This window comes from Lygodium microphyllum, chromosome 26, assembly GCF_053477565.2.
Source record: "Lygodium microphyllum isolate KBCC chromosome 26, Lygodium_microphyllum_v1.1.10, whole genome shotgun sequence".
Lineage (NCBI taxonomy): Eukaryota > Viridiplantae > Streptophyta > Polypodiopsida > Schizaeales > Lygodiaceae > Lygodium > Lygodium microphyllum.
In genome coordinates, this window is record NC_141160.1 from 85,872,770 (window position 1) to 85,899,531 (window position 26,762).

The 26,762-nt window shown below is 40.2% G+C and overlaps 1 protein-coding gene across 2 annotated transcripts in view; it reads right to left on the reverse strand.

The window, feature by feature from the left end:
• Positions 1-205: 205 nt before the first annotated feature.
• LOC148013496 (serine/threonine-protein phosphatase PP2A-2 catalytic subunit) overlaps positions 206-26,762 on the reverse strand; it is a 36,594-nt gene continuing 10,037 nt past the window's right edge. Inside the window, exons 6-8 of one of the 2 annotated variants that reach the window (XR_015688823.1) lie at positions 2,140-2,327; positions 453-712; positions 206-352 (exon numbers count right to left, since the gene is read on the reverse strand). Coding sequence is in view for 1 of the 2 variants with exons in the window: in XM_087667787.1 (XP_087523913.1) it covers positions 2,154-2,327 (174 nt within the window). In the remaining variant the exon portion in view is untranslated. Of the gene's footprint in view, positions 353-391; positions 713-2,139; positions 2,328-26,762 lie in introns of those variants that run through there. The other variant, XM_087667787.1, reaches the window with a different exon arrangement.

Consider the following 26,762-nt stretch of genomic DNA (forward strand, 5'->3'; position numbering starts at 1 on the left):
AATCTCTATCAAGTCATATTGAAGTATAAAGAAGTGGCTTATTTTCCAATCCCCTCACATCTGATGAGTTGACTTTCATGCTAATACAAAGAGAATCATCCCAAGAAACCCTTTTGCAAGCATCTGCCACAAGTCATCACATGCGCAAGGAAACATGCTTCTTTTGTTGCCCTTCACAACCTGGTTAGTACATACAAATAAACTGCATGTTTTTTCAAAATCTCTATAACCATGAGTTTGCTCCTCAATCAAATTAGCTAGGTTCACAATAGTGTGGCTTTGATATTAAGTGTTATGCTCCAAAGAGAAAGCACCCAATTGTTTCAAACCTTCACAACTTTCAAGTGAAAACCTATAAGACAAACACAAAAAAGACAAATAAAAGAGAGAATGTAACAATAAGAAATCTTCATATTATTAAAATAAAATATTAGACGAGATAATACACTCACCATGCCAGACATGTGAGGGATCATCACCAAGTATGTAAGGAATCACTAAACTACGATTGAATCACCATTACTCAATGTCCTAGAATGTCATCATGTTGGTAAAGAATCTTGTTTCATGCGAAAAACTAAGCACATATTAGTGAAGCATCGCTTCATTTGTCAAGCCCTTGAGGATGAGCAAGTTTAACTTATCAAAATCCATATTGGTGGCAACTTTGCAGACTTTCTCACCAATAAATTTGGCTCCAACACCAAGACACCTACAAAGCCCCAAATGTTTGAAAATTTAGAAAATGGAAGAGAGAAGAAAGAAAATTTAAGAAACGTTTTGAGAAGAAAAAATTAAAGAGCAAAGGAAATTTAAAGAGAAGAAAAAGAGAGAGAATGAAGAATTAAAGAGAGCATATAAAGTGACAAACAAATAAAGGACAGAAACAAAGAGAGAATATGAAGACAAGATGAGAGAAAAGTGAAAGAATGACAAAAGGGGAAGGGGAGAGAATTAAGAGCTGAGAGAAATAAGAGAAAGATGAGGAAAGAGGACTACAATGTGTGGGAAAAAGCAAGGCAAGCAAAGTTGCAATGGAATACCCTAACTTCTCTCATGGAGCCACTTCGCACCACAAAGCAACCAAGCATCCACACAAGGAGCTTTAGTTTCTATCAAGATGATATACAAGGAACCCTAGTTTCCATCAAGTCGATATAGAAGTACACCAACTAGTGCATTTGTTGCAAGGCCCCTTGTACCAGCTTCACTCCATGCTACTGCAGTAAAAAACTTCACTTCCCTCATGAAGCTGTGCTCCACAACAGCTTGGTGTCACAAGGCAGCCTATCATTCGCACAAGAGGCCCCAGTTCTGATTATGACATTTTACAAGTAATACGAACTAGTGCATTTACTGCAAGGGCCCCTGGACAAAATACTGCACCCCATAACCATTTAATGAATTGGTTCTCAATTCTGTGACTGGATATGCCAAGGGTGTAGAAGACATTCAGACATCTGCAACATGTTACTTTACAATGTACAGCTTCGCATGGATTGCACATTTTTGGGTTCCTTCCACATGCACAAGTTTATTGAGAAGACATTTAGAGAGAACCTACTTGAAACATCCTCCTGCAGTTCACAGGACAAACCTGAACTCTGCCCTTTAAGAACATTTGCTCATGTTCATGAGTTTGATGTGTGAGAGAGAGAGATTCTACAATGCCCAGGACCATTGTCAATATTCCAATTTATTGATTCAAACTCCTTAATGAAAAAGGGAACCACTATGGAACATCAGAGCTATGCCGCAAATATGATTACAAGAACAAGTTCTACTCAACATCTTCAATCAAGCCTTTGATTTTATGTGACATACATGTCCTTTAGTGACAAATATATTATTAATGCCTGCCACCTTGTGCGAAACTAAAAATATTACATCACTAAAAATCACTGTCATCTCCTTCGTCTGTTCCCTACAATGGAAAACAGAAAAGAACCTAGCATAATTCTTATGTTGAGCTAAGATGTCCTCATGACCGCAAAATTACACAGCCCTTATGACACTTGTAATCATAGACTGCAGAATTAATCAGAAATTAGCAAATAGCATTTAGATACTACTGGCCTTAAAACCAGCTCTAACTGTGAACAAAATGCACAAACTTGATTATCTCTGTCTAGCTATTACCAGGAAAGAACAGATTACAAAAAGTAGTCAGGTGTCTTTCGAGTTGTGTCAGGCTCAGTTTGCCTAGGCGCTGGCTCAAACTGAAGAAATGATCTCTGCATGGATTCATCGATCTCCATAATGGCTGCCATGTTGCCACATCGATAACAATAATTTGGAGCGCTAAACACGGTTACCACGTTTTTGTCCTGGTTTAAAAGAACAAAAAAAAAAGGATGAATAAAACCCTCTCTCCTCTCCCTCTCTTATGCAGAAACAAGCAGCCAAAAGTTTCAGTTCTTGGGCAACCCCAACTTCTATAAATGAACTCTTCAAATTACAGCATTGAATGTTTCTACACACTAGGAAGCAGACTGTGCCTTAGCCTAAGAAATGTCAGTTCAAGGACCAAGAGTTCCATCTATAAAAGACAGTACATCCTGATTTGAACCCATAAAAGTAGTAACTCATCCGTATAGGTGTAAGAAAAGAAATCTATCCTTAAATAATAGATTAGATTGGCTAGGTATTGAGATTAGATCTGTCTGACATTACACAACAAAGGGAGGACTCGCTGATCACATTCAGTTGCATGTTTCGTGCATCCGCACTTAAAAATGACTTTCTTGTGTTGCTTCCAAATTATGAACTTGCTCGAACTCTTTGCATGTGCAGCAGTATGGACATTCTTCACCACCATACAAAACTCTACTCTCATAGGCTGCCACTCATCCTCCTTACATTAGAACTGCACCAGTTTTATTTCCAAAAACATTGCACTACCGGCCAATGTTAACCCACCATATATGTATTCCCACTACAGTTACTGATATACTGCAATATATAATGACATGCATAAAAACTGCCACATACAATAATTGCATATGATACTCAGTGCCATGGATAACATTCATATACTAGTGCCAAATTGGAGTGTCTATGTCACTTGAAACAAAAAAAGTATAGTGAGGAACAAAGTAACTACCCTCTAGGATTGAAACCAGATTGGTAAAAAATATCGAGTGAGGGCACTTCTACCCCGCCTGCACAACCAAGAGAAGATCCTCCGCGCCAAGAGGAGAGACCCGCTGAGCACCTCACTTTTGGACTGGCTCTCCAGGCCACCCCTGTTACACCCAAGGGGTTATTTGATTTGCGTGCCAATGCCACAACTATGGACTTTGGTCCTCAAGCACTCCTTGTCTCCCTTGAGCATAGACTTTATGAGTCATTTTCTACTTTACAATTGCCATCTACACCCAGCATGCAGCCAAAACCAACTGAGCCAGTGAGGAACAAAGTAACTACCCTCTAGGATTGAAACCAGATTGGTAAAAAATATCAAGTGAGGGCGCTTCTACCCCGCCTCCACAACCAAGAGAAGATCCTCCACACCAAGAGGAGAGACCCGCTAAACAGCTCGCTTTTGGACTGGTTCTCCAGGCCACCCCTGTTACACCCAAGGTGTTATTTGATTTGCCTGCCAATGCCACAACATTGGGCTTTGGTCCTCAAGCACTCCTTGTCTCCCTTGAGCATAGACTTTATGAGTCATTATCTCCTTTACAATTGCCATCTACATCTAGCGTGCAGCCAAAACCAACTGAGCCCACTTTTCCTAGAGACCCTTTGGTCCAACAATCATGGAGCCTTGCTCCAATTCTAATGCCATGGATACTCATCATAGTCCCACTTTTACTCTTGCAAGGCGTGCGTGCTTTAGCCAAGGTTTCTCTGTTCCACTACACATTTTTGCTCTTACGTTCCTATGGCGTGTGTAGCTATTGGTGGTGGGAATACCTAAAAATCAAAACAAATCTCACACACCATCAAAAACACCTAACAATATTTTCAATCAAACTAGAGATGTGCATATTTTATGGTCGTATGTGGTTTTTTTGCTACTTGTGTTTTCAGTTTTGGCACCCATCCCTACAAGATCTACCGATTTGATCCATGTATAGACTTGAATATTTCAACACTCCTTATCTTGGTTGCCCTTCTTCGGTGACACCTCACACTTGGAATAGCATGGACTCTTCTTCTTCTAAGACAAAGTTATTGCCTTTTGCAGTGACCTTGGAGGCTACTTGTTTTACAAGTTTTCAGCTACACATACATCTCACTCTTATTCTTTGGGTGCTTCTCCTTTCCCCCATTGATATAGACATCTTAGGGTGAGAGGGGATGCTTATTTCCTCCACCATCCAGTGTTGTGAGGGAGCAATGCTCTTCTCTAAGTAAATTCCCATGCACAATCACATTGCAATGGTCCAAAGCATGAAAACAATAATGTTTCCTAATGCATTTGGTGCTGCTAGCATGTCAAGTACGCATGAGTGGCTAGTCAACTGGATGAAATGTTGCATATTACTTAAGTTGGAATTGTAACAATGTGAAAGTGTAAAGCATCACAATGCTTAAGGGGGAAAAAAAAGCTTACAACCTAGTGAAGGCTTCAAGGCAAGTAAAGTTGGAGAGAAAGTTTCCATATGCTTCTTAGTGAAACTTCAACATTGTTCGACCAATAGGTGCAAAATGGATGGAAGAGAATGACATGGTAGACCATTCTTGGTTGTTGTGACTTTATTGAGATGCTTTTCAATTAGAGCCGACTTTGATTTGGGCTCATTCAAGTTCAGCAAAGCAAAGGGTCCAAAGCATTGCTTGGTCCTTAAGGGGAGGTAGCAGTTCCACTCTACCAATTGTAGACAGCTCTCGTATATAGTGAATCTCAAATGTATTCAGCATGCATCCAAGATATTGTGTTAACACTATATCTACCATGAGGTCACTACTCAATGTACTAGTCATTGTGAGATGTATGCACGAGTATGAGTTTCGCCTAGGCATTAAAACTATACTTTTACATCAGTTCATGATCAATTTGGTATGAGTTTTTGCATCAATTCCACTCTGCCAATCATAGATAGCTCTCGTATTAGTGAATCTTGAGTGTATTCAGCATGGATCCAAGATATTGTGATGACACTATATCCGCCATGAGGTCACTACTCAATGTACTAGTCACTGTGAGATATATACACATGAGTACGAGTTTCACTTGGGCATTGAAACTATACTTTTGCATCAGTTCATGATCAATTTGGCACGAGTTTTTGCCTCAGTTTTGAGGGAAAATTTTGGATCAATTTCAGCTCAATTTTTGATCAATTTGAGAACTGTTTATGGTCACTTTTAGGATCCATTTTGCATTAGTTACTAATCAGTTTTTGCAATCAGTTTGTGATCAGTTTGGGATCACCTTTAAAGTAGTTTATGATCAGTTATCAGACCAGCAAGTGGTCAATTCATGATCAATTTATACTTTATTTTTTATGGCCTCACGAGGACATGAAATTTTTTTTCCTTTGCTTAGCAGCTGATTAAAAGTCAATCAAATGTGCAAATGTCACTTGCACATGTGAGATGCAAGTTAATTATTTCACAATATCGAACGCGAGACCCTGAGATATCTATTAGTGTCAAAAGTAAAAACTCAAAATAGTTAATGCTTGACGAGTACTAGGTGGTACCCAATGTCAAATTTTGACCTAGACCAATTTATTGGCCACTAATATCAAAGGTAACATTAGAGACTAGGTATTAATTAAATAATTAATGCTAATCTAAGGGCCAATAACTGCCGAAGAATACTTGGAAAACAAATTCATCTAGCCAATTTATTTACTAGCAAGCGGAATTAATTTTTTTAAAACTAGAATAATTATTAAATTAATTCTTAGAATTAATATTCTGAAAATTAATTTTATAAACTAAAAAATGCTAGAAAATGGAATTAGAAGGCTACCAATTGGCAAAACTTGTCCATGCAAGTGGAAAAAGTGTTTTAGGGATTGGTGGAAGTTTATTCTAATCATTACAAGAGAGGAGTGTTGGAGAGCAAGGAGAGACGGCTGATGTGATTTGCAACCACTGGGGATCAATCCTATAACAATGACAGTAGTTTGGAACCCTCCAGGTGCAGGTGACAACAATCCAAGGTCCTTATGGTGCAAGTGACAGTATACAAGAGAGGACATCATTCTTTCTAGTAGTTCTAAGTTGTAGTTGTTTGAGCAAGGCAACAATAACTTTTTAGTCTTTCTTGTTATGAAACTCTGAAATTTCTCTCTCCACAACATTCTCTCTTATCCCCCAACCGTCTCTCAAGTTATCTCAGTATTTTCCAATAATTTGAGCCATCAAAGAAAGAGATTTCAGTCGATCTCTATCGTAAACCCTAATTTACAGCAAAAATTAGGGCTTGACAACCATCTCTGGATGCATGCTCAAAATTGAGAGCCTAGGACTCAAATTCCAGCAACTACAATCAAGGAATTTCATGGAGATTCAAGAGGTCGGCCAACCAATATCAAATTTGGGGCTAAATATGTCTTTCAGAAAGCAAGGTGAAGGCTAATCCCCAAGCAAACCAAGTCGCAAAATGGTTTAGAGTCTTGTTGGTCAGTTTTGATAGCAAGAGATACTTGGATTAACGAAGGAGATAAAAGGATCTTAGTTGTACCCCTTCCATTTGCAATGTAAGATAAAAAAATACTACAAAGTGGCAAAAGTTTTGAGACCAACAAGGTGTCCGATGTCTAAGATTAAATTGGTAAAGCGTGCATTTTCAGTTTACGTGAATTTTGTGTCATAATTAGCACTTAATACCTACCATGTCCAAGTAGAAAGGCTGGTTTTACATCCTCCTGATCTTGTTTAAGTATAGTGATACTATCAAGTCCACTACCACTCTTTCCACTAGTCGGCCTAGCTTTAATGCGCCTTCACTATTCCAAGACCTCTCACCTTTGTCCAAGTAGTACGATATAGAAGTAAATGACAAGACTAAATAGAAAACAATGAATGTGTATGTGTGTGTGTGTGTGTGTGTGTGAGAGAGAGAGAGTAATGCTAAAGACTAGTAAACTTAATGTTGAATACAAAAGATAAAAGTTTCCACAATTCGCTATGAGATAGCAATCATGTGGCATTTGTGGTCACTATGAGCCGCAATCTAAGTCAAATAAGGACATTAAGAGCTCTAACATTATACTTGTCTATCATTTTATATACTTTAGGTACTTAGATGAATGACACATTACTGCATTTTCTTTTAGTACTTTTGATTGTCCTTGGTAGCAACATTTTGAGCTTGGCCACTTTGATTACCAATTGTGGCCCCAATTTGCCTATACATAGACCGCCTACCCTCCCACTCTCATTATTTCATCATTGATCCTTTGTGATCCGCCAACCCTCCCCATTCTCTTATTCCCCAACTACCATTTGGCCCCCACACTAATATACAGAGCTACGTGTTGGGGCTGATTATTGCAACCTTGTACCTTCAACAATAAATTAGTCCTTCTCTCACCTACATTCTCTCTCTGTCTCCTCTTCATGTTCACTTTCATTTCCATCACGCACTCTCACATGGTATCCAAAATATGTGTGGAGACTAGAGATCTATAAAGAGGAGTGATCTGTCCATTGTTTTGGTGAATAGGCATCATCTACAATCGATCAAGGGCAGCCTACATACTACCCTTTCCACCTTGCCTTTTGTAAGGGCAGCCCTTATTAGGTTGTATTTTGTGTTACTCGAGGCGATACCTTCTAAGCACAAATCGCTACTATCCCACTAATGTTTACTACAAGAACCACTCAATTCATTGGATGGACATCTTTTCAACCGGAAGGACACTATTCATACCTGGGTGACGCATTTATTGCAAGAATTGATCTTCTCCTACCTATGTTTTCATGCAAACAGTTCACTCTTATTTGTATTTTGTTTCAAGGTTGTAGACAAACCCTTGTCCTATCACGAGGACATGAAATTTTATTGCTAGCTCAGCATTTGATTAAAAGTTACTTAAATGTACTAACGTGAGTAGCACATGTGAGGTGCAAGTTAAGTATTTCACAATGTGGGACCTACACCCCAAAATATCATTTGATGCCACAGATAAAAGTTGTAATAACTTATATATGACCAATGTCAAATTTGGGCCTAGACCAATTTAATGGCCACTAATGTCAACGGTGACATTAAGGACTAGGCATTAATAATTAATGAGTGTCACTCTAAAAGTCAATAATTTCTCGAGGACACTTGAAAGACAATTTGACCTAGCCAATTTGATTATTGGCTGATGGGACTTTGTTAAAACATCAAAGAAATTATTAAATCGGTTTTTAAGAATCATTTTTTAGAATTAATTTAAACAACTAAATAGTACAAAAAAATGGAATTAGACGTGTCACGAGGACGTAAAAATTTGATACTTTTCTTATGTTTAATTGACATTTGATTAAAGGATTAATCAAATGTGCAATTAAAAGATGCACATTGGGATGCAAGCTACTTTTTCACAGTTGAAGGCCGAAGGACCCTGTGAAAAAGATGGGTGTCAAAGGCAAAAGTTCTGACAAGTTACACTAGTTAGATTGTACGTGAATTTTGGTGTCAGTTTGTTACTAGGACCGTTAATTGGCCATTAAGTATCAGTGAGTGGTGACACTAGGGACTAGACATTAAATAATGGATTAATGCTTGTCCAAGGGTCAATTAATGCATGGGACCACTTTGGGTTGCAAACAGCCTAGCCAATTAATTTTTGGATGAGCAAGGTCAATTTTCTAGGTATGGATTAAGGGCTGAATTCATTTTCAGAATTAATTAATTCTGAAAATTAATTAAATGGCTGAAAATTGCTGAAAATGGATTAAGAAAGCTGCCACTTGGCAAAACTTTCCCATGCAAGTGGGTGAAAGGCTAAAGAGGGCCGAAGAGAAAGGAAAATCTCGTTTTTTCATTTTGGAGTTGTAGGGAAGAGATGTTGGACTATTGCTACCAACTTTTGGGTCCATTTCCCAGCCATTAGAGACCATTTTGGTAATGGAGATTGCATATTCTTGACCTTGGGAAGCTGGCAATTGCTGCTGATGCACTTTCTCCTGAAGATCACAGTCTCTAATGCTCCTATTGTTGTTGGTGCATCCGTTTGGGACTGGTACAGCAAGGCAGCAAAAACTGATTTTGATCAGCTATTCGCGACAAATCTCAAAATTCTCTCTCTTTACAACACTCTCTCATCTCCTTCAGCCTATGCTCAGCCATTCTCAGCCATTTGGAGGAGATTTCGGCCATTTTCGGTGGGCTGATCTGTAATTTCTGCAATAAACCCTAATTTACAACAGAAATTAGGGTTTAACAACCACCTTAGGATCCGTGCCAGAGATTGAAGGCTCAAGGGACTGAAATCAGCAGCTGATAATTGAAGATTATCAAAGGAATTCAGGAGCCAGCCCATCCCAAATCGATTTGGGGCAGCATTTGGCCAGCCAAGGGTCAAATTGGAGAAGAAATCCTGGGTGAATCAAGGGGCAAATTAACCCAAAAGGCTTGCTGGTCATTTATGACAGTAAGAGCAATAGGTTAGCAGGAGGAGATTAAAGAATCTCGAGTTGTACTCCTTCCAATTGAATGAAAGCTAAAGAAATACGGCAAGGGGTGTCAATTTTGGGGCCAACAGGGTGTCTACTATTCAAGAATGTTATGGTAAAGTGTGTGTTTCATTTTATGTGCATTTATTTATTGCTGTAATTAACTACTAAATCAGGTTATCACCACTCATTCCAAGAAGGAAGGCTGGTTTCATGGTTCCATCCACTTGGCAAAACTTTCCCATGCAAGTGAAAAAACCGTTTTTGGGGATTAGTGGAAGTCTATTCCAACGATTGTGAAAGAGAATAAGGCTGTTAGAGAGTAAGGGGATATTATTCATGTGATTTGCAACCACCAAGGATCATGCCTACAGCACGTTACAACGATTTAGTGTCCTCCAAGAGTACGTGACAAAAGCCGAAGGCCATACTATTGTAAATGACAACATATATAAGGGGGGTGTGCTCAAAATTAAGGACCTAGGACTTAAATTCCAACATTTGAAATTGAGGAATTTCAAGGAGATTCAAGAGGCCAACCAACCAATATTAAATTTGGGGCTGAATATGTCTTTCAAGGAGCAAGATAAATGCCAATCCCCTAGCAAACTAGTTTGAAGGCTTACTAGTCAATGTTGGCAACAAGTGACACTTGGATTAGCAAAGGAGGTCAAAGGATCTTAGTTGTACTTCATCCATTGTACTAAAATTTAAAGAAATACCGCAAGGGGTGCCAATTTTGAGGCCAACCAACAAGATGTCTAATATCCAAGATCAAAGTGGTAACGTGTGCATTCTCAATTTATGTAAATTTTATGCTTGTTGTAATTGTTAGAGATTATCATCCCCCAAGCAAGCATTTTTCTCAATTAGGCTATGTACATATGCATTTTTCCAGCCAAGCAATCATATGAGAGTGTTTCGGTGTGCAGAGCAATTTTTTTCATATGTCAGTGCCATGTCAACAGCCAGAAACACAAGTTGTAGTCGGACTGCCACATGGTAGTTCAATCGGATTGCGCAATACAATTGGCCAATTTTCAGTACAATAGACTGTATTTAATGCAGCCAACCTAGCAATGTTTTTTGCTTTTTCAACAAATATAAATAGCCTGACACCAACACATACTTATTCTTGTAGTTGCATATTGCAGCGTAAAGTTTGGGCAGATTGCAACTGACTTCGAGGTGTCCAACAAGGAGATATTGTTGAGGTCAAGATACGCACACATAAGGACTATGCCCGTGTACATATCATCATTCCTTTGTATTCAGCATACTTTATACAACAGGTCTTCTCGTTCTTCTCTCTCTCTCTTCCTGTTTACCCTACTCTCTTAGTCTTAGTCCCATGCTTCCGCATCGCTGCACTCTCACATGGTATCAGAGTAGTGAAGACGGACAGATTGAGTGAATAACTCATCTGAAGAAAGACTTTAACGAGACACAAGACTATATTTCCAGCGTTTGAGGGCAAGTAGGAGGAATACGCATCGGAACAAGGCTGAAGCAAGCGTGGGCGTGCAAAAAAAAGGAGCAAAGTTGGTAAAGTTGCTGCTGTTTGTTATTGTTCCAAGAGGAGGAAGGCTGAGTTTTTGGCCTTCAAGTGCAAATGTTACATTTTCATCGCCTCTAGCAAGTAAAGGAGCAGAATGAGCAAAATGTAGTCCTAGCAAGTTGTATTTTCACAATCAAAGGGGGCTTCTCTTTGTGTTTTGTGCAGGCATTGTAGGTGAAGGTGTCTTTCGAGGCTGAGACAAAGTTTCAAGCGATCATGGACCAAAAGATGAATGTCGTACCAGCTCTTCCATCACATCAAAAGCTCGATAGTGAGAACTACCGCATCTGGCGGGTCATGAAGCTTGGCATTCTAGAGTCCTATGATTTGGCAGAGCTTGTTACGAAGGCTATCCATCCTCATGCTGAGAAGGTGATTACTTTTAAAGACATGGCGATAACTCTCCTTTCATAGTTACCGCCCCGCTTTAGTGGTTTTTATTCCGCCTTGATTGCCTTAGGGCAATCTAAGACTCTTCGATGGGAAGAGTTGGTTCCTATGATCTTGGACCAAGAGGAGCAACTGAAAGGAACCAATGCTTCAAAATCTAAGGCCTTGGTTAGTCAATCCTCTTAGAATAAGAGGAAGGACCAAAAGAAGGAGGACAAATCTAAGAAGGACAAAGATAAGCAATCTACTTGTCACATTTGTGGCAAAATAGGTCACTAGAAAAAGGATTGCCCCGACAAGCAAAGAAAGAAGAAGCAAAAGAAGGAGAAATCTTCAAAGGATTGCAAAGTGGTGGTTGCTCCCTTGTCAGCTACTTTCCTCCATTTGAAGGTGGTTTAGGACTCGCCCCTGATGGCTTCAGATGTTGCATTGACGGCCCCATACACTCAGGAGTGGATTGTTGACGATGGTGCCTCCCAACATATGACTCTTTCATCAACCAGTGTTACTCACTTACGACCTTCATATCACCAAATTCTCATTGGTGACAATTCGTTTATTCCTATATAGGGACGGGGCAACATGCATCTTATTCCAGATAGACGTGGTCGTGCCCATACATCTGAGGTACTTTATGTGCTGGCTTTGAGGTATCACCTTCTTTCAATGCACAAGATTTATACCCTTGGCCTTATGGTCAAATTTGATGTGGATTCTTTTTGAATTCTTGATCAATAATCGAGACAGGTTCTTTCTTCAAGTTATGAGGAGAATGGAGCTTCCAATTTCTGGCCCGCTACCCAAAGATATTGCTAAACCCTAATTTCTGTTGTATATTAGGGTTTACAGTAGAGAAATTTGCAATTTCTCAACCTTCAAGGGTCCAAACGCTAAGATCTTTGGAGCAAGGCTATGAAATGGCTGGGAGATGAGAGAGAAAGCTATAGAGAGAGAAATTTCAAAGTTTTATCATGAAGAATGATTGAAAATCAGTCAAATGCAGCATCTCCTGCCCTACCACAATAGTATTAAATGATATCACCTACAACTGAGACATCCAAATCAGCTGTCACCTTGTACCTGGATGGAATCCCCCAACTATGGAGGGTCTGAATCTACAATCGCCTCCTCAAAACTCACTCGTGGCTGACTGCAATGGCTAATAAAAATAGGTTGGCCATGGCTGCTCACAGCTGTCCCATATTTAAAACAGCAAGAATCCTCTCGTTTTTCCTCTTCTTTAGCCTTTTACCAAATTGTATGGGCAAGTTTGCAAAGTGGCAACCTTCCAAAATTGTTTTTTCAACATTATCCATCATTAAATATTAATTTTCAGCCTTTAATTACTGAAAATTAATCTAATAATTATTTAAGTGCCCAAAAAAATAATATGACTGACCAATAATTAAATTGGCTAGGCATCTTTCACTCTCGAGTCTATCTATGCCATCTTTGACCATTAGATTGGCGTTAGGTACCATTAAACGCCACATCTCTAGTGTCACCAACTGACACTTATGGCCAAATGAATGACCTAGGCCAACAATTGACACTAGATACCACCAAGTACCTATGCAACATAACTTATAGCAACTTTTGCCTTTGGCATCCCGTGATTTTCTCGAATCCCAAGCTTGTAAATTTACTCTAACCCCAGTTGCACCTCACATATGCAACATTTACTTAATCATGTGATTAAAAATTAAGTGAGGTTTCAAAAATGCATGTCTTCATGACAGCTTGGTTTGGCAACCTCAATTATAATTACCTTCAAAAGCTATCAAAGGGACAACTTGTTCGAGGTTTACAAAATATTGTGGTGAGCCAACAACCTTGTGTATCTTGCATCTATGGAAATCAGACTTGTGATGCTATTCCCAGCAAGGCTTTTGGGTGGTCTTCAATACCCTTGAAGCTTGTTTCTACCGATCTTCATGAACCGATAAAAACAAAGTCCCTTAGAGGAAGCTTGTATTTCAAGCTAATTGTGGATGATTACAACAGGATGACATGAGACTATTTCTTAAGGCTAAAGTCGACGGCTTTCTCTAACTTTAAGTATTGGTTGCTCTTTGAGGAGAACTGATAGGGCCGGAAGCTAAAGACCTTACAATCGGATAAGGGCGGAGAATCTGTTTCTAATGAGTTTGCTCGTTTTTGTGCAGATCATGGTATTCACCAGTAGTTTGCCAATACAAACACCCCTCCAAAGAATGGCATCTTGGAGTGGAAAAATCGTTGTAATCGAGATAGCTCACACCGTGCTGGAGCATCATCAAACACCTTAGTGGGTATGGGCTAAGGCTGTGGCTACTACAATTCACATCCTTAATCATTCCCCTTCTTTTGTTGTTGTTGGTATGACTCCGTATGAGGCGTACTTTGGGTCAAAGCCAGATGTTTCTTATTTCAAGGTTTTTGGGTGTGATGCCTTTGTTCATATCCCAAAGACACAATGTGACAAATTTGAAGCAACTTCCAAAGACAAGTGTTTGTGGGCTATAGCTCGCAGTCTCAAGCCTACCAATTGTATGATCCTCTTAAGCAGGATATCTACACGAGCCATGATGTTCGGTTCGTGGAGGTTCAAACCCAAAGGAGGAGAACCACCCTTTTCTTGGAGATCTCGATGATAGCTAAGCCCCATTGACTATTCCTCTGGGATTGTGCCTCTTGAGGACTCTTCTTCGAATGAAAAGCTTAGTTTCCAACCACCAGATTCACTGATTGCTCCTCCATTGTCGGTGAACCTTCCAAAAACTTCAACAAATAAAGAGCGACAAGGCAAGATATGACCTTCTTGTTGGGCTCGTGACATGCTCCAAATTCAAGGATCAAGGGGATCCCTAAAAAGTGGCTATAGTGACGGGTCCGGCATGGAGATCGAGACAGCCAATCATTACACGCAATGAGAGAGTGAGCACATTTGTAGGTACAATGACAAGTATGTACCTTTAGGTTTTTAGATAGATAAATATGTGTAAGTACAAGTGCTAAGGGTGTGTTCACACCCGAGCACATTTAAAGGCGCGAGAGCCTTTATTCCTAACAATCTCCCACCTAAAGGCAATGTGCCTTAAGAGGAAAAATGAATCAACCTCTAGATATGTGCAAAGCTGAAATGCATATATCTATCCAACTCCCATCATCTATCGACAATGAGCAAACCGCTCTGCTGAAAGACCCTTCGTGAGATCTGCAGGATTATTATCTGTATGCACTTTGACAAGCTCAATGCTCTTGCTGTCAAGTACATCTCTAATAAAGTGGTACTTTACATGTATGTGGTTCGTCTTTGCATGAAAGACAGGATTCCGTACTAACATGACAGCACTCTGACTATCACAATGGAGAATATGTAACTCTGTGACGCCAAGCTCTCCCACCAAACGTGAAAGCCATAAAGCCTCCTTGCATGCCTCAGTAGCAACCACATACTCTGCCTCTGTAGTAGATAGTGCAACACACTTTTGTAGCCTAGAGATCTAAGAGATTGCTCCTCCTGTGAAGCTAAACACATATCCAAAAGTGGACTTTCTGCAATCCACATGACCAGCATAGTTTGCATCCGTAAAGCCGATGACAAATGCCTTCTGCTTTCCAAAGCAGATGCACAAATCCTTTGTGCCTTTGAGGTATCTCATAATACCTTTCACTGCTTCCCAATGCTTTTTACCAGGGTTTGCAATGTATCTGCTAACCACTCCCACTGCAAAGGCAATGTCAGGACATGTAGCAACCATAGCATATATATCAAACTGCCAAGAGCTGAAGCATATAGTATCTTGGTCATTTCAACCTTCCCATCATCAAATATAGGACTATCCTCTGCACTAAGTTTCACATATGGAGGCAACGGAACCCTAATTGTTTTCCCTCCCCCCTCCATATTGAAATGCTGCAAAACCTTGGAGATATACTCCTGCTGAGATAGATAGAGTAAGCCTTTTGATCTATCTCTAAGTATTTGCATACCAAGAATGTGATTTGCATCATCAAGATCCTTCATATCAAAACTGCCATGAAGACTTTGCTTCAGTGATTCCAAGGCATGAGTATCCCTACAACCAATCAGCATGTCATCTACATACAAGCAGTGATTCACTTAACCTCTATGAAAGCCTTGGGACTGTGAATGTATCAAACTTATGATACCATTCTCTTGGTGCTTGTTTCAGCCCATACAAACTCCTTTTGAGTTTGCATACCATATTTTCTTTCCCTTGTTCAACAAATCCTTCAGGCTGCTGCATATATATGTCCTCATGCAGATCACCATGTAAAAATACAATCTTTACATCCATCTGTATAAGCTCCATATCCTCAACTGCAAGCAAGCCCAAAATGGTTCTCAATGTAGTCATCTTGACTACAAGAGAGAAAATCTCATCAAAGTCAATTCCATGCTCCTGCTTGTACACCTTTGCAACCAATCTTGCTTTGTGCTTTGGTGAGGAACCAAAAGTGACCTTCATCTTGTAAACCCATTTGCATGGAAGTGTTTTCTGCCCCTTAGGCAATTGCACCAAGTATCAAATGCCTTATTTTATCAAGAGATTCCATCTTTGACAACATGGCTTTATACCATTTCTTGTTGTCCTGTCTGTCCATTACTTCCTTGAAGCAAGACAGTTCACCACAGTTTGTCAACATGACATAATCAGCCACATTGTTTGCACCAGGAACAAATTTGTCAAGATGTCTAGCAGCCCTAGACGATCTCCTAACCCAATAGTCATTGTTTGTTGGCTGTTCCTACAAATTTCCATTTTCAACATGCTGTCCTGGCATTTCAACCTGCAAGTCAGCATTAACAACTTGCTATCCTGGCTGTTCCCGCACATGTAGTGGCTCATTATCATGGACAATAGCCAGCTGATCATTTCCAGCATCATTTCCTATATTTACAGGTTCATTTACAGCAGGTATTTGCTGCTGTACAGTGGGCACATTTTGCTGTCCAAAAGGTATTTCTTCTCGGAATACAACCCTACGGACCTCCTCAATCTTTTCGGGCTGTTTATGCATGCAATCTTCCCAGAAGATAACGTCATTGCCAAGTACTACTTTCCTTTTCTCAGGATCCCACAATTTATACCCCATTTCACCCTCGTCACCATATCCTAGGAAAATGCATTTACAAGACTTTGGCTCAAGTTTGCTGCGTTTTTCTTTACGAATGTGCACAAAAGCCTCGCAGCCAAACACTTTCAGATAAGCATATGAAGGTGGCCTATTTGGTGACCAATTAATTAAGTGAACAAGTGCCATAACAGCCTCTCCCCAAAAACCATGGGATAATGCAGCATGAGACAGCATCGTACGGACCTTATCTTGTATGGTCCGATTCATACGCTCTGCAACTCCATTTTGGGGCGGATTATGAGGGGCAGTGAGCTCCCTCTTTATCCCTTTGCTGTCACAAAATACCTAAAAGGCCTTGGACACATATTTCCCACCATTATCAGAGCGAAGACACTTAAGTGTCTTATCTGTTTGATTTTCAACTGATGCCAAGAATTTTTTAAACTTATCAAGCACTTCATCCTTGCTTCGAATAGGGTAAACCCATACCTTCCGTGTAGCATCATTAACAAAGGTGACAAAATATTTCTTTCGCCTAAAGATAATTCTGACATTTGACATACATCCGAATGTACTAACTCTAGAGAAGAAGATTTCAAAGAAAGAGACTTTTTATGAGACATCTGTGGATGTTTGCCATAAATACAATGATCACAATGCTCAAAATTAGCATAACGAAGACAAGGCAAGTAACCCAAACGAGAAAGCACTTCCATTCATGTTTGACTCATGTGTCCCAACCGACCATGCCACAAAGAAACACTTGGCTGCTCGATCACGGCAACAATATGGTCACGCACACTAGATACATGAAGTGAATACAAAGTATCACTCTTACAACCTCTGGCAATCACTTTTGATCCCTTACAAATCTTTCACTTTCCATCACCAAAGGTGGTATGAAAACCACCATCATCTAGTTGCCTTGTGCTAATCAAGCTCTTCTTGAGCTGAGATACATGTCGTATATGCTGAAGTGTAAAGACAGAGCCATGTTGAAACTATAATTGCACACTGCCAATACTTGCAATCTCACATGCATAGTTGTTCCCAAGATGAACACCACCATGTCGACCCCTTGTATAGGCAGAGAACCACTCACGATGAGGGGTGATATGAATGGAAGCACCTGAATCGAGAATCCAAGTATGCATGTCATCATTTGTATCTGCAAGTAAAGCATGTGCACCAAAGAGTGAAGACACAAAGAGTACATCACTCCCACTATCATTGTCATGAGTGACTACATTCACCTTTTCAATTTTTACACTGCTCTTCTTAAGCTAACTATCCTTCTTCTCTTTCTTGCTATCATCTATCTTCTTGCCTTTTTCTTTCTCTTTCTTCCATTTGTAGCACTCACGTTTAAAGTGACCGTTCTTGCCACAATGATGACATTCAACATCTTTGCCACGTGATTTACTGCGTCCCTTGCTATCATATTTGTCCTTTTGCTGTGATCTGTCCCTAGTATGCAAAGCACTGGAAGACTTACTGGATGCATTGTTCTGCCAATTTATCTCTTCCATAAGTAGAACACTCTCTCTACATCAGTATACAAAAGGATCACATTAGAATTACTCATAGCAGTCCTGAATATATCCCAACTCTCTGGTAGAGTGCAAAGCAAGAAAGTAGCCTTAAATTCATCAATCATGAACTTCAAGGCAACCAGCTGGCTGAAAATGGAGTTAAACTCACTCAAGTGAGTAGACATTGTTGTACCCTCTTTCATACGCAAATCCATAAGCTTTTTCAGCCAATACACTTTGCTTGCAGCACTCTTCTGTGCATACAGTTCTTCCAATCTAGTCCATATAGCATATGTAGAATCCAAACCTTCAATGTTGAACAACAAGGCATCAAAAATCGATAGCTCTATGGTTGAACCTACAAGCTCATTTAACTCGTCCCAATTGTCCTGTTCCATGTCCGCAAGCTTTGCCCCTTTGGTTTTGATCGGCTTTGCCTGCTTCTTTTGCAACAGGATATTATAGCACTACTTTTGCCAAACTGCAAAGTTATGTGCTCCTTCAAGCTTCTTTATGTGCATCAAATTACTGCTGTCATTGCTGCCAGCCATGATTTTCAGCCCAAATGTGACCAAAAAACCAGCAAATGCAGGCCCAAACTATCACCCACGTGACCAAGGTACAAACAAGTACCAACCAGCAATAAATGACCACATCGAAGCACAGATTTCAGATCTGTAAATAAATTTTCGGAAGCACCAAACCATGTGCTACAGCATTCAACAACTGATTACAGCTGTTCCAAGGGCATATGCATGACATTACATGAGAAATCCCAAATTTTAGCTGCAATTTCTGTTGTGCATGTACCCACAGGCATAAAATTTGACTCACAAGATTAAAAGCCCCAAAAATTTTGTACTCAAAGCATCAACCACACATCTGCATTTTCTCTGTCATGCATAGAATAGGCCAATTTTGCCAAAATAGAGCAACTTCAGCAAAACCCCCAAATTTTACCAAGTGTTGATGTCCAAATTGCGTGGAATTCAACCTGCATGTACATAAACTGACCAAATGCTGCATAGATTTTTCCCAAACTGCAAAAGCCCCAAATTGCACAGGGTCCAATGTACATCGATGTCGAGAAATTGGGTAAATTTCAGCCCAACTTGTGCATGTACATGAAAAGCCCCAAATGTCGAGGACAAAGTGTCACAAATTCCTGCAATTTCTGAGACATATCACTATTGCACCTTGCTCGCACCAAATCTAGACAAATCCCCAAATTTTCCAAGTCCTACAAATACTAATTTCAGTGAAATTGAAAGAATTTCACTAAAATGTGAAAAACCCCCAAATTCCCGGGCAAATGTGCACCGACTTTGCAATTTCTAAGTCAAATTGTCCAATTCTGCGTTAAGATCCCCAAATTCGAGAAAAGCCCCGAATTTGGACCTAAACCTGCACAGATTTGCACACTGTGCTTGCGCACGAGAACACCTAGAGGAGAGAAGGCAAATTCAAGGAGATTTTGAAGAAATAGAATATCTCCCCCTTTTTTTTTAAAGATGTGACGGGGTCCGACTGCTCTTTGCACCTATCCACTATTGACTTTTGTCGAGTACACCTAAGACTCTTGCAACACCTGCCATCTGCTTTGTCTCGAGAAGTGTGCACTCCTTGCTGCTCTGATATCAATTTGTAGTGACGGGTCCGGCACGGAGATCGAGACAACCAGTTGTTACGCGCAGTGAGAGACAAAGAGAGTGAGATAGAGCAAAATAGAGAGAGAGCACATTTGTAGGTACAATGACAAGTGTGTACCTTTAGGTTTTTAGATAGATATACATGTGTAAGTACAAATGCTAAGGGTATGTTCACACCCGAGCACATTTAAAGAGAGTGAGATAGAGCAAAATAGAGAGAGAGCACATTTGTAGGTACAATGACAAGTGTGTACCTTTAGGTTTTTAGATAGATATACATGTGTAAGTACAAGTGCTAAGGGTATGTTCACACCCGAGCACATTTAAAGGCACAAGGGGCTTTATTCCCAACAGTGGCAACTGCAGGATAGACCACGGAGGTCATGGAGGCACCAGACACATTCTACGAAGCTTGTTTGCTCTAATTGTTGTTTGATGTCCCGTGTTATGCAAGATAGAAAGCTTACCTCCATGAACGAGGCTTCATGGTTTGATCATTAGCAGAAAGTGATGGAAGCCGAGTTGGAAGCTATTGAGAGGAATGGCACTTGATACCCTGTGCCTCATCCCTCTCATAAGAAGGTGACTGGTGTCAAATGGGTCTTCAAGGCCAAGTACCATAGTGATGGCTCTTTGGACAAACATAAGGCCCGCCCTATTGCTAAAGGTTTTACTCGGCGCCCAAGCATTGATTTCCATGATACTTTTGCCCCCACTGCTCGTATGGCGACAATCCATGTTGTTCTTGCCTTGGCTGGCCATAGGAGATGGCCCGTCTTTCAATTAGATGTGAAGTCCGCCTTCTTCAACGGCAACTTGAAGGAGGAGATCTATGTAGAGCAGCCTCTTAGCTTTGCATCCTCCGATGGGAAGGTTCACCAGTTGAAGAAGACCTTGTATAGCCTAAAGCAAGCTCCGCATGCTTGGAACGAGAAGACTAACTCCTTCCTCCAGGAGAAGTTGGGATATCAATACTCTAGAGCCAATCCACAACTTTATGTACACACTTCAACGGGTGTGCATGTGCTATTTGTTTTGTATGTTGATGACTTGATTGTTACGAGTGGCCATGCACAGAAGGTCGAAGAGAAGAAGGCAACCTTACATTAGAAGTTTGAGATGACCGATTTAGGCCTTCTCAGTTTCTTTTTTGGCCACGAGATTTATCAGACTCAAAGGGGGATTTTTATCTATCAACAGATATATGTCCAGGAGCTCTTGGTGACTTTTGAGATGGAGAATTGTAGGTCCATTTCTACTCCTATGGATCCGAATTGAAAGGCCACTTCATACTCAAATTCTCCTTTGGCGAATGCTGCCTGCTACCGTCAACTGATTGGATCATTGATTTGGCTTCTCAACATATGAATTTATCTATGTTTTGTTGTGGATCTCTTGGATGGGTTCATGAGTGAGCCTGAGCAAGTGCATTGGCACGCTGCTCAGAGGATACTCCGGTTTTTAAGGGAGACCTTTGACCTAGGGATTTACTATCCTATAGGTACAAGTGCTTCTGATCTTATCCTTACCGGTTGGAGTGATTTGGATAGGGCTAGCGGTATGGACCACAAGTGGTCTACTACATGCTATTGTTTTACCTTGGGTGCAAGTGTTTATCTTTTGGCGTAGCAATCTAATAAACTCTCCTTATCTATGGCTCAAGGCAGTTGCATGGACCATAAGTTAAGAATAGAGTTTAAAAGCTGATTTTCATAAAATAGACATGGTGAATCCATATTTAAATTATCTCGCAATAGAAAGCCGATCTCTAAAAACAGCTTGAAAGAGTTATAAAAAACGGCGAGATCTAAATCCGAGCAACGCACAAAGAGATATTCCAAAAGTAGTGCTCCAGAGTAGGTTCTGAAACGGCCACATCTTGCATGAAGATCAACATTTCCAATCTTGGCACTCGGCACTCAAGTCTCTCTCCTAGAAGAGAAGCTCTTGGAGCCTATAAAAGAGAGGCTCTCCTTGGGTGTGGAGGAGGTGAAGGAAGCATCACTTTGCATGCATGCAAGAGGGAGAGAGAAGGAGGTTCGAGTCTCACAAAGTGTTACAAAAGCTCTGCTAAAATCAAGCACCAAGAAGAGAGCCCTACACATATTGTGTAGGAGAGAATAAGAGAAATCAAAAAGATCAAAGAAGCCAACTTCCGAGTTGTGCAAGTGCTCGCCGGTTGTATACCCTGCAAGGATCTGTGTAAGTTAAAGCTCACCAATCCTTGAATTGTGCAAGTGCTGCGGAAGCTCTGCTGAAATCAAGCTCCAAGAGGAGATCCCTACACGTAGGAGAGAAGGAGAGAGTCAAGAAGGATCAAAAGGTGCCAACTTCCAAGTTATTGAAGTGTTAGCCGGTTGTATACCGTGCAAGGAACCGTGATCTTCTTCCCAAGATCTACAAGTTAAGAATTGGTTTATGTGTAATGAAGAAGCTTGCTTCTTGTCAATAATATAACTCCACAAGGGGGGAGACTAGCCCACCTTCCAACCCCTAGTGTGTTGTCAATCTCTCTCTCTCTCTCTCTCTCTCTCTCTCTCTCTCTCTCTCTCCATCTTTTTGTTCTTTCTCTACGTCAGCATAATATTCACCATATATCTTTTAAGTATATAAGAAGGTCATGTTCGCGCAGTTGATGAAAACTAAGAGAAGACACACAGCTTACAATCACAAGCGAAAAACACGCAGCCTGCGGGGAAAGTTTCAGCAGGGACCATCGTTAGACTAACGACCAGTGGGACTATTCGCAACAAGTCCAGCAGACGCACGCGAGGGGGGCCAAGTAGTAGTCGCCGGCAGCAATAGGCAATGGCACATGGGAAGGACCAGGTAGTAGTTGACGCAGTGTCAGACTATGACACCCAGGACGTCGGCAAACAAGCCACGCGACTTGCCTGACGAGTCAATGGAACCCACATTAGGTCACATCAAGTTTTTTTTAAAATCAAAATTTTCCCTTAAATCCTTTCAGCCATCACTTACTCTTGGCAGGAGTTCACACGCTCAAGGCACAAGTCATAGATCTATGCAAATCTACCCCAAAAAATTGGGACTTCTCCCAAATTTGACATTGCTTATGCCCATCAATGATTTTGAAGTCAAAATTTGCAAACATTGCATGTAGTGACCTTAATTAATTTGGAGATTTTGCCAAATTAGTTAGAATTTTGCTCCTTTGAGCAAACTTTCTTGATATTGGATCCCAAAAATTTGGGGATTTTCATGTATTAGCAAAATTTTGCTCAACTGGGTCAAATTGGCTAACATCTAAAAAATTTGGGGATTTTCATGTATTAGCAAAATTTTGCTCAACTGGGTCAAATTGGCTAACATCTATCAATTTTGCACTTGAAATTTTGGGGATTTGCGTAGAATTTCGTAAATTTCTGTATTTTTTACTCGTGAGGTAGTTGATTCATGTACAAACAGCAAAGATTTATCCCTGGTAGAGAAAGAACAACAATGTATTTCTGCTGGTTCAGCTTGTGCTTCTGCAGTTTAGTGCATTTACTCTTGTGTTCATGATAAAATGGTTGCAACTTCTTCCAGTTCAGACATCAAGAGTTTGATGGAAATCAAATAGTTTGATGGTCATGGCTTTGACCTTTGGAAAGACCACATGCAAGGCACTTTATTTCTAAAGGATTGTGAGCATGCTTTGCAAGAAGATAAACCCGCACTAATGTCTAATGCAAATTGGCCAGAGTAAATAAAAAGGTTGTGGCTTACATAAAGATGGGTGTCACTGATGGCATCTTGACAAGCATTAAGGGTCTATATACATGTTATGCAATATGGGAAAAGCTGAAAACTACCTATGAGATCGCCACACCTGTTAATCAAGTGCATTTAATGCACAAGTTGGTGAATATGCGACTAGATGAGTCAAAGCCTGCAGCTGAGCACTCGAGTGCATTTACAGGGATTCTAAATCAGCTCAAAGATGCAAACTTGAACTTTGATGATAAATTGAGGGCGATCTTTTTTATCATGACACTGCTTGACTCTTGGGAGACCTTGGTGGTTTCACTCAGCAATAACCCCAATCTCTCATATGATGGAGTGAGGGGTTCTATCTTGAATGAAGAAATTAGACGTATATCTAGTGGAGAAGGCAACAACTCAGCTTATAATGAAAGAGGCACGGCTAAAAAGAAAAATGCAAATGCAAGATAGAGAAACAGAAGCAAGTGCAAAGGAAAGGAAAAGAGTGATATTACTTGCTATCACTGTGGTCAAAAGGGCCCCAATCTCTCATATGATGGAGAGAGGGGTTCTATCTTGAATGAAGAAATTAAACGTATATCTAGTGGAGAAGGCAGCAACTCAACTTATAATGTAAGAGGCACGGCTGAAAAGAAAAATACAAATGCAAGATATAGAAACAGGAGCAAGAGCAAAGGAAAGGAAAAGAGTGATATTACTTGCTATCACTATGGTCAGAAGGGCCACAAGAAACTTGATTGCAGGTATTACAAGAAGAAACAAGAGATAAAGAAAAATGCAAGAGATAAAAAGAAGAAGGAAGATAAGACAGATGCATTTGAGGCAACCAAAGGCAAAGAAAAGGCAAATGTGGCCTCTAGTGTAGTCATAGAGGAGCTTTCAAATACAGAGGCTGAGGTATTATCCGCAATTGATTATGATGCCCTTGTATGTCACATGCAATATATGCAAATTACCGAGGCTGATGCGATTGATGCAGTCTTGTCAATTGATGATGGTGTCACTCAAACTTGGATTGTAGACTCTGATGCCTCTTTCCATGTAACTTCTTGCTTGGAGTGTTTTGCTAGGTTCAATGCAAGTACTTATGGAAAGGTGTATCTTTGAAATAACCATGCTTGCAACATTGATGGGATTAAAAAGAGTTTGGTGGTGGTTTGAGAAAAGTGAAATACACTCCAAACCTTTCCATAGCTGTGTTTGCCTTTCCATAATAGTGTAGCTACCACACTATTTGATGGTGGCTTGTGGAAAGTGAAAAAGGGTTCCATGCTGATTGCAAAAAGAACCAAAAAGTGCACTTTATATCGTTTGCAATGTAAAGCCTTCAATGGCAAGTTTCTGGCAGTTGCTGAAATTTGCAGCCACTTAGAGTTATGGCATAAGAGATTAGGCCCTATGAGCCAAAAAGGACTTGATGTTCTTACCTCTCTGACGAGGGTTGATGGAAAAGGCTCTAAACTTGACTTTTGTAATGAGTGTCAGTTTGAAAAGCAAATTAAAAAATCATTTTACTCTAGTGTCTCTCGTAAGTCCAATGTCTTGAACTTAGTGCATTCTGATGTATGTAGTGGTGCTACATATTTTGTCTCCTTTATTGACGACTATTCCAAGAAGATTTGGATATACTTACTGAAAAAGAAAAGTGAAATATTTGCTATTTTTAAAACTTTTCATGCATTTGTGACCACTCAAAAAGGTAGAAAGCTAAAATGCTTGAAAATTGATAATGGGGGTGAGTTCACATCAACTGAATTCAAGTTCTTATGTGACTTGCAAGGTATAAAGAGGGAGCTTACAGCCCCTTACAACCCTTCTTCAAATGGGGTGGCTAAAAGATATAATAGGACTTTATGTGAAAGAGTACAGTGCATACTGTCCACTGCTAATCTCCCTCATGAATTTTAGGGAGAGGCACTCAAAACCGCGGTTCACATTTGCAACCACTCTCCATGGCATCCCTAAGGAGGTTTGGTCTGGCAAATTGGCCTTATATGACAATTTACGTATATTTGGCTGCTTTTGTGAATGTTAGGGATGAGCTGAGGAACAAACTTGACCCAAAATCCACTAAAGGCATTTTCATGGGCTATGGTGATGAGGGTGAATTTGGCTACAAAGTGTGGTTACCTCAGTCCAAGAAAATTATTCGCAACCGTAATGTTGTCTTTAATGAGACAAAATTGCTGAAAGGTACTTTAGCATCTAATGAAGATATGAAAAAGGTGAAGTTTCAGAGTTTGCAGCCACCTATTACTTCAAAAAATGAGCTTCATGGTGCTGTACCACAGGCTGAAACTGATGATCAGCCAGTTATTTTTTAGCCAGATGATGATGGACAGCAAATAGTAGCACAAGGAGGTCACGGACAGCAAGATAGGCTTGCTGATTATGAAAATGTAGGTGCTAGAAATGAAAATGAGGGTGCTGTAAGCATGTACAGCATGCTGAAAATGGCTTACAGCAACCGATAAATGCTTTAAATAATATACCTCCAGATGTAGACCCAATTCTTGAAAATGTTGATCATTGGGTACACAGGTCTACACGCGTAAGGAGGCAACCACATAGGTTTAACCCCTCCTTGCATTATGTGATGCTTACAGATGAGGACGAGCCTTTTACATACAAAGAGGCCAAGTCATGTGAGTTCAGCAATAAGTGGAAGCTAGCTATGCAGGAAGAGATCAAATCTCTATATGCAAATGATACTTGGGATCTTGTGTCTCTTCCCAAGGGAAGGAAGCCACTTCCAAACAAATGGGTGTACAAAGTAAAGATAGTTGATGGGAAACCCCAAGTACAAGGCAAGGCTAGTTGCCAAAGGGTATGTACAAAAGGAAAGGATTAACTTCCAAGAGGTCTTTTCACCTGTTGTAAAGATGACCACTCTATGTATGCTTTTTGCTCTCACTGTTGTTTTAGATTTAGAGTTGTATCAAATGGCCACTCTACGTATGCTTTTTGCTCTCACTGTTGTTTTAGATTTAGAGTTGTATCAAATGGATGTAAAAACAGCTTTCTTGCATGGTGACATTGATGAGGAAATCTAAATGAAACAGCCTGAGGGCTTTGTAGTTCCTGGAAAAGAGCAAATAGTGTGTAAGCTAAAATGCATCCAGTATGGGCTGAAGCAAGCACCATGGCAGTAGTACAAAAAGTTTGACACTTTTATGCTATCTCATGAGTTTAAACGCAGCCATGTATATCATTGCTTATACATGAAGAAGGATGCAAATGGCAGCCCCA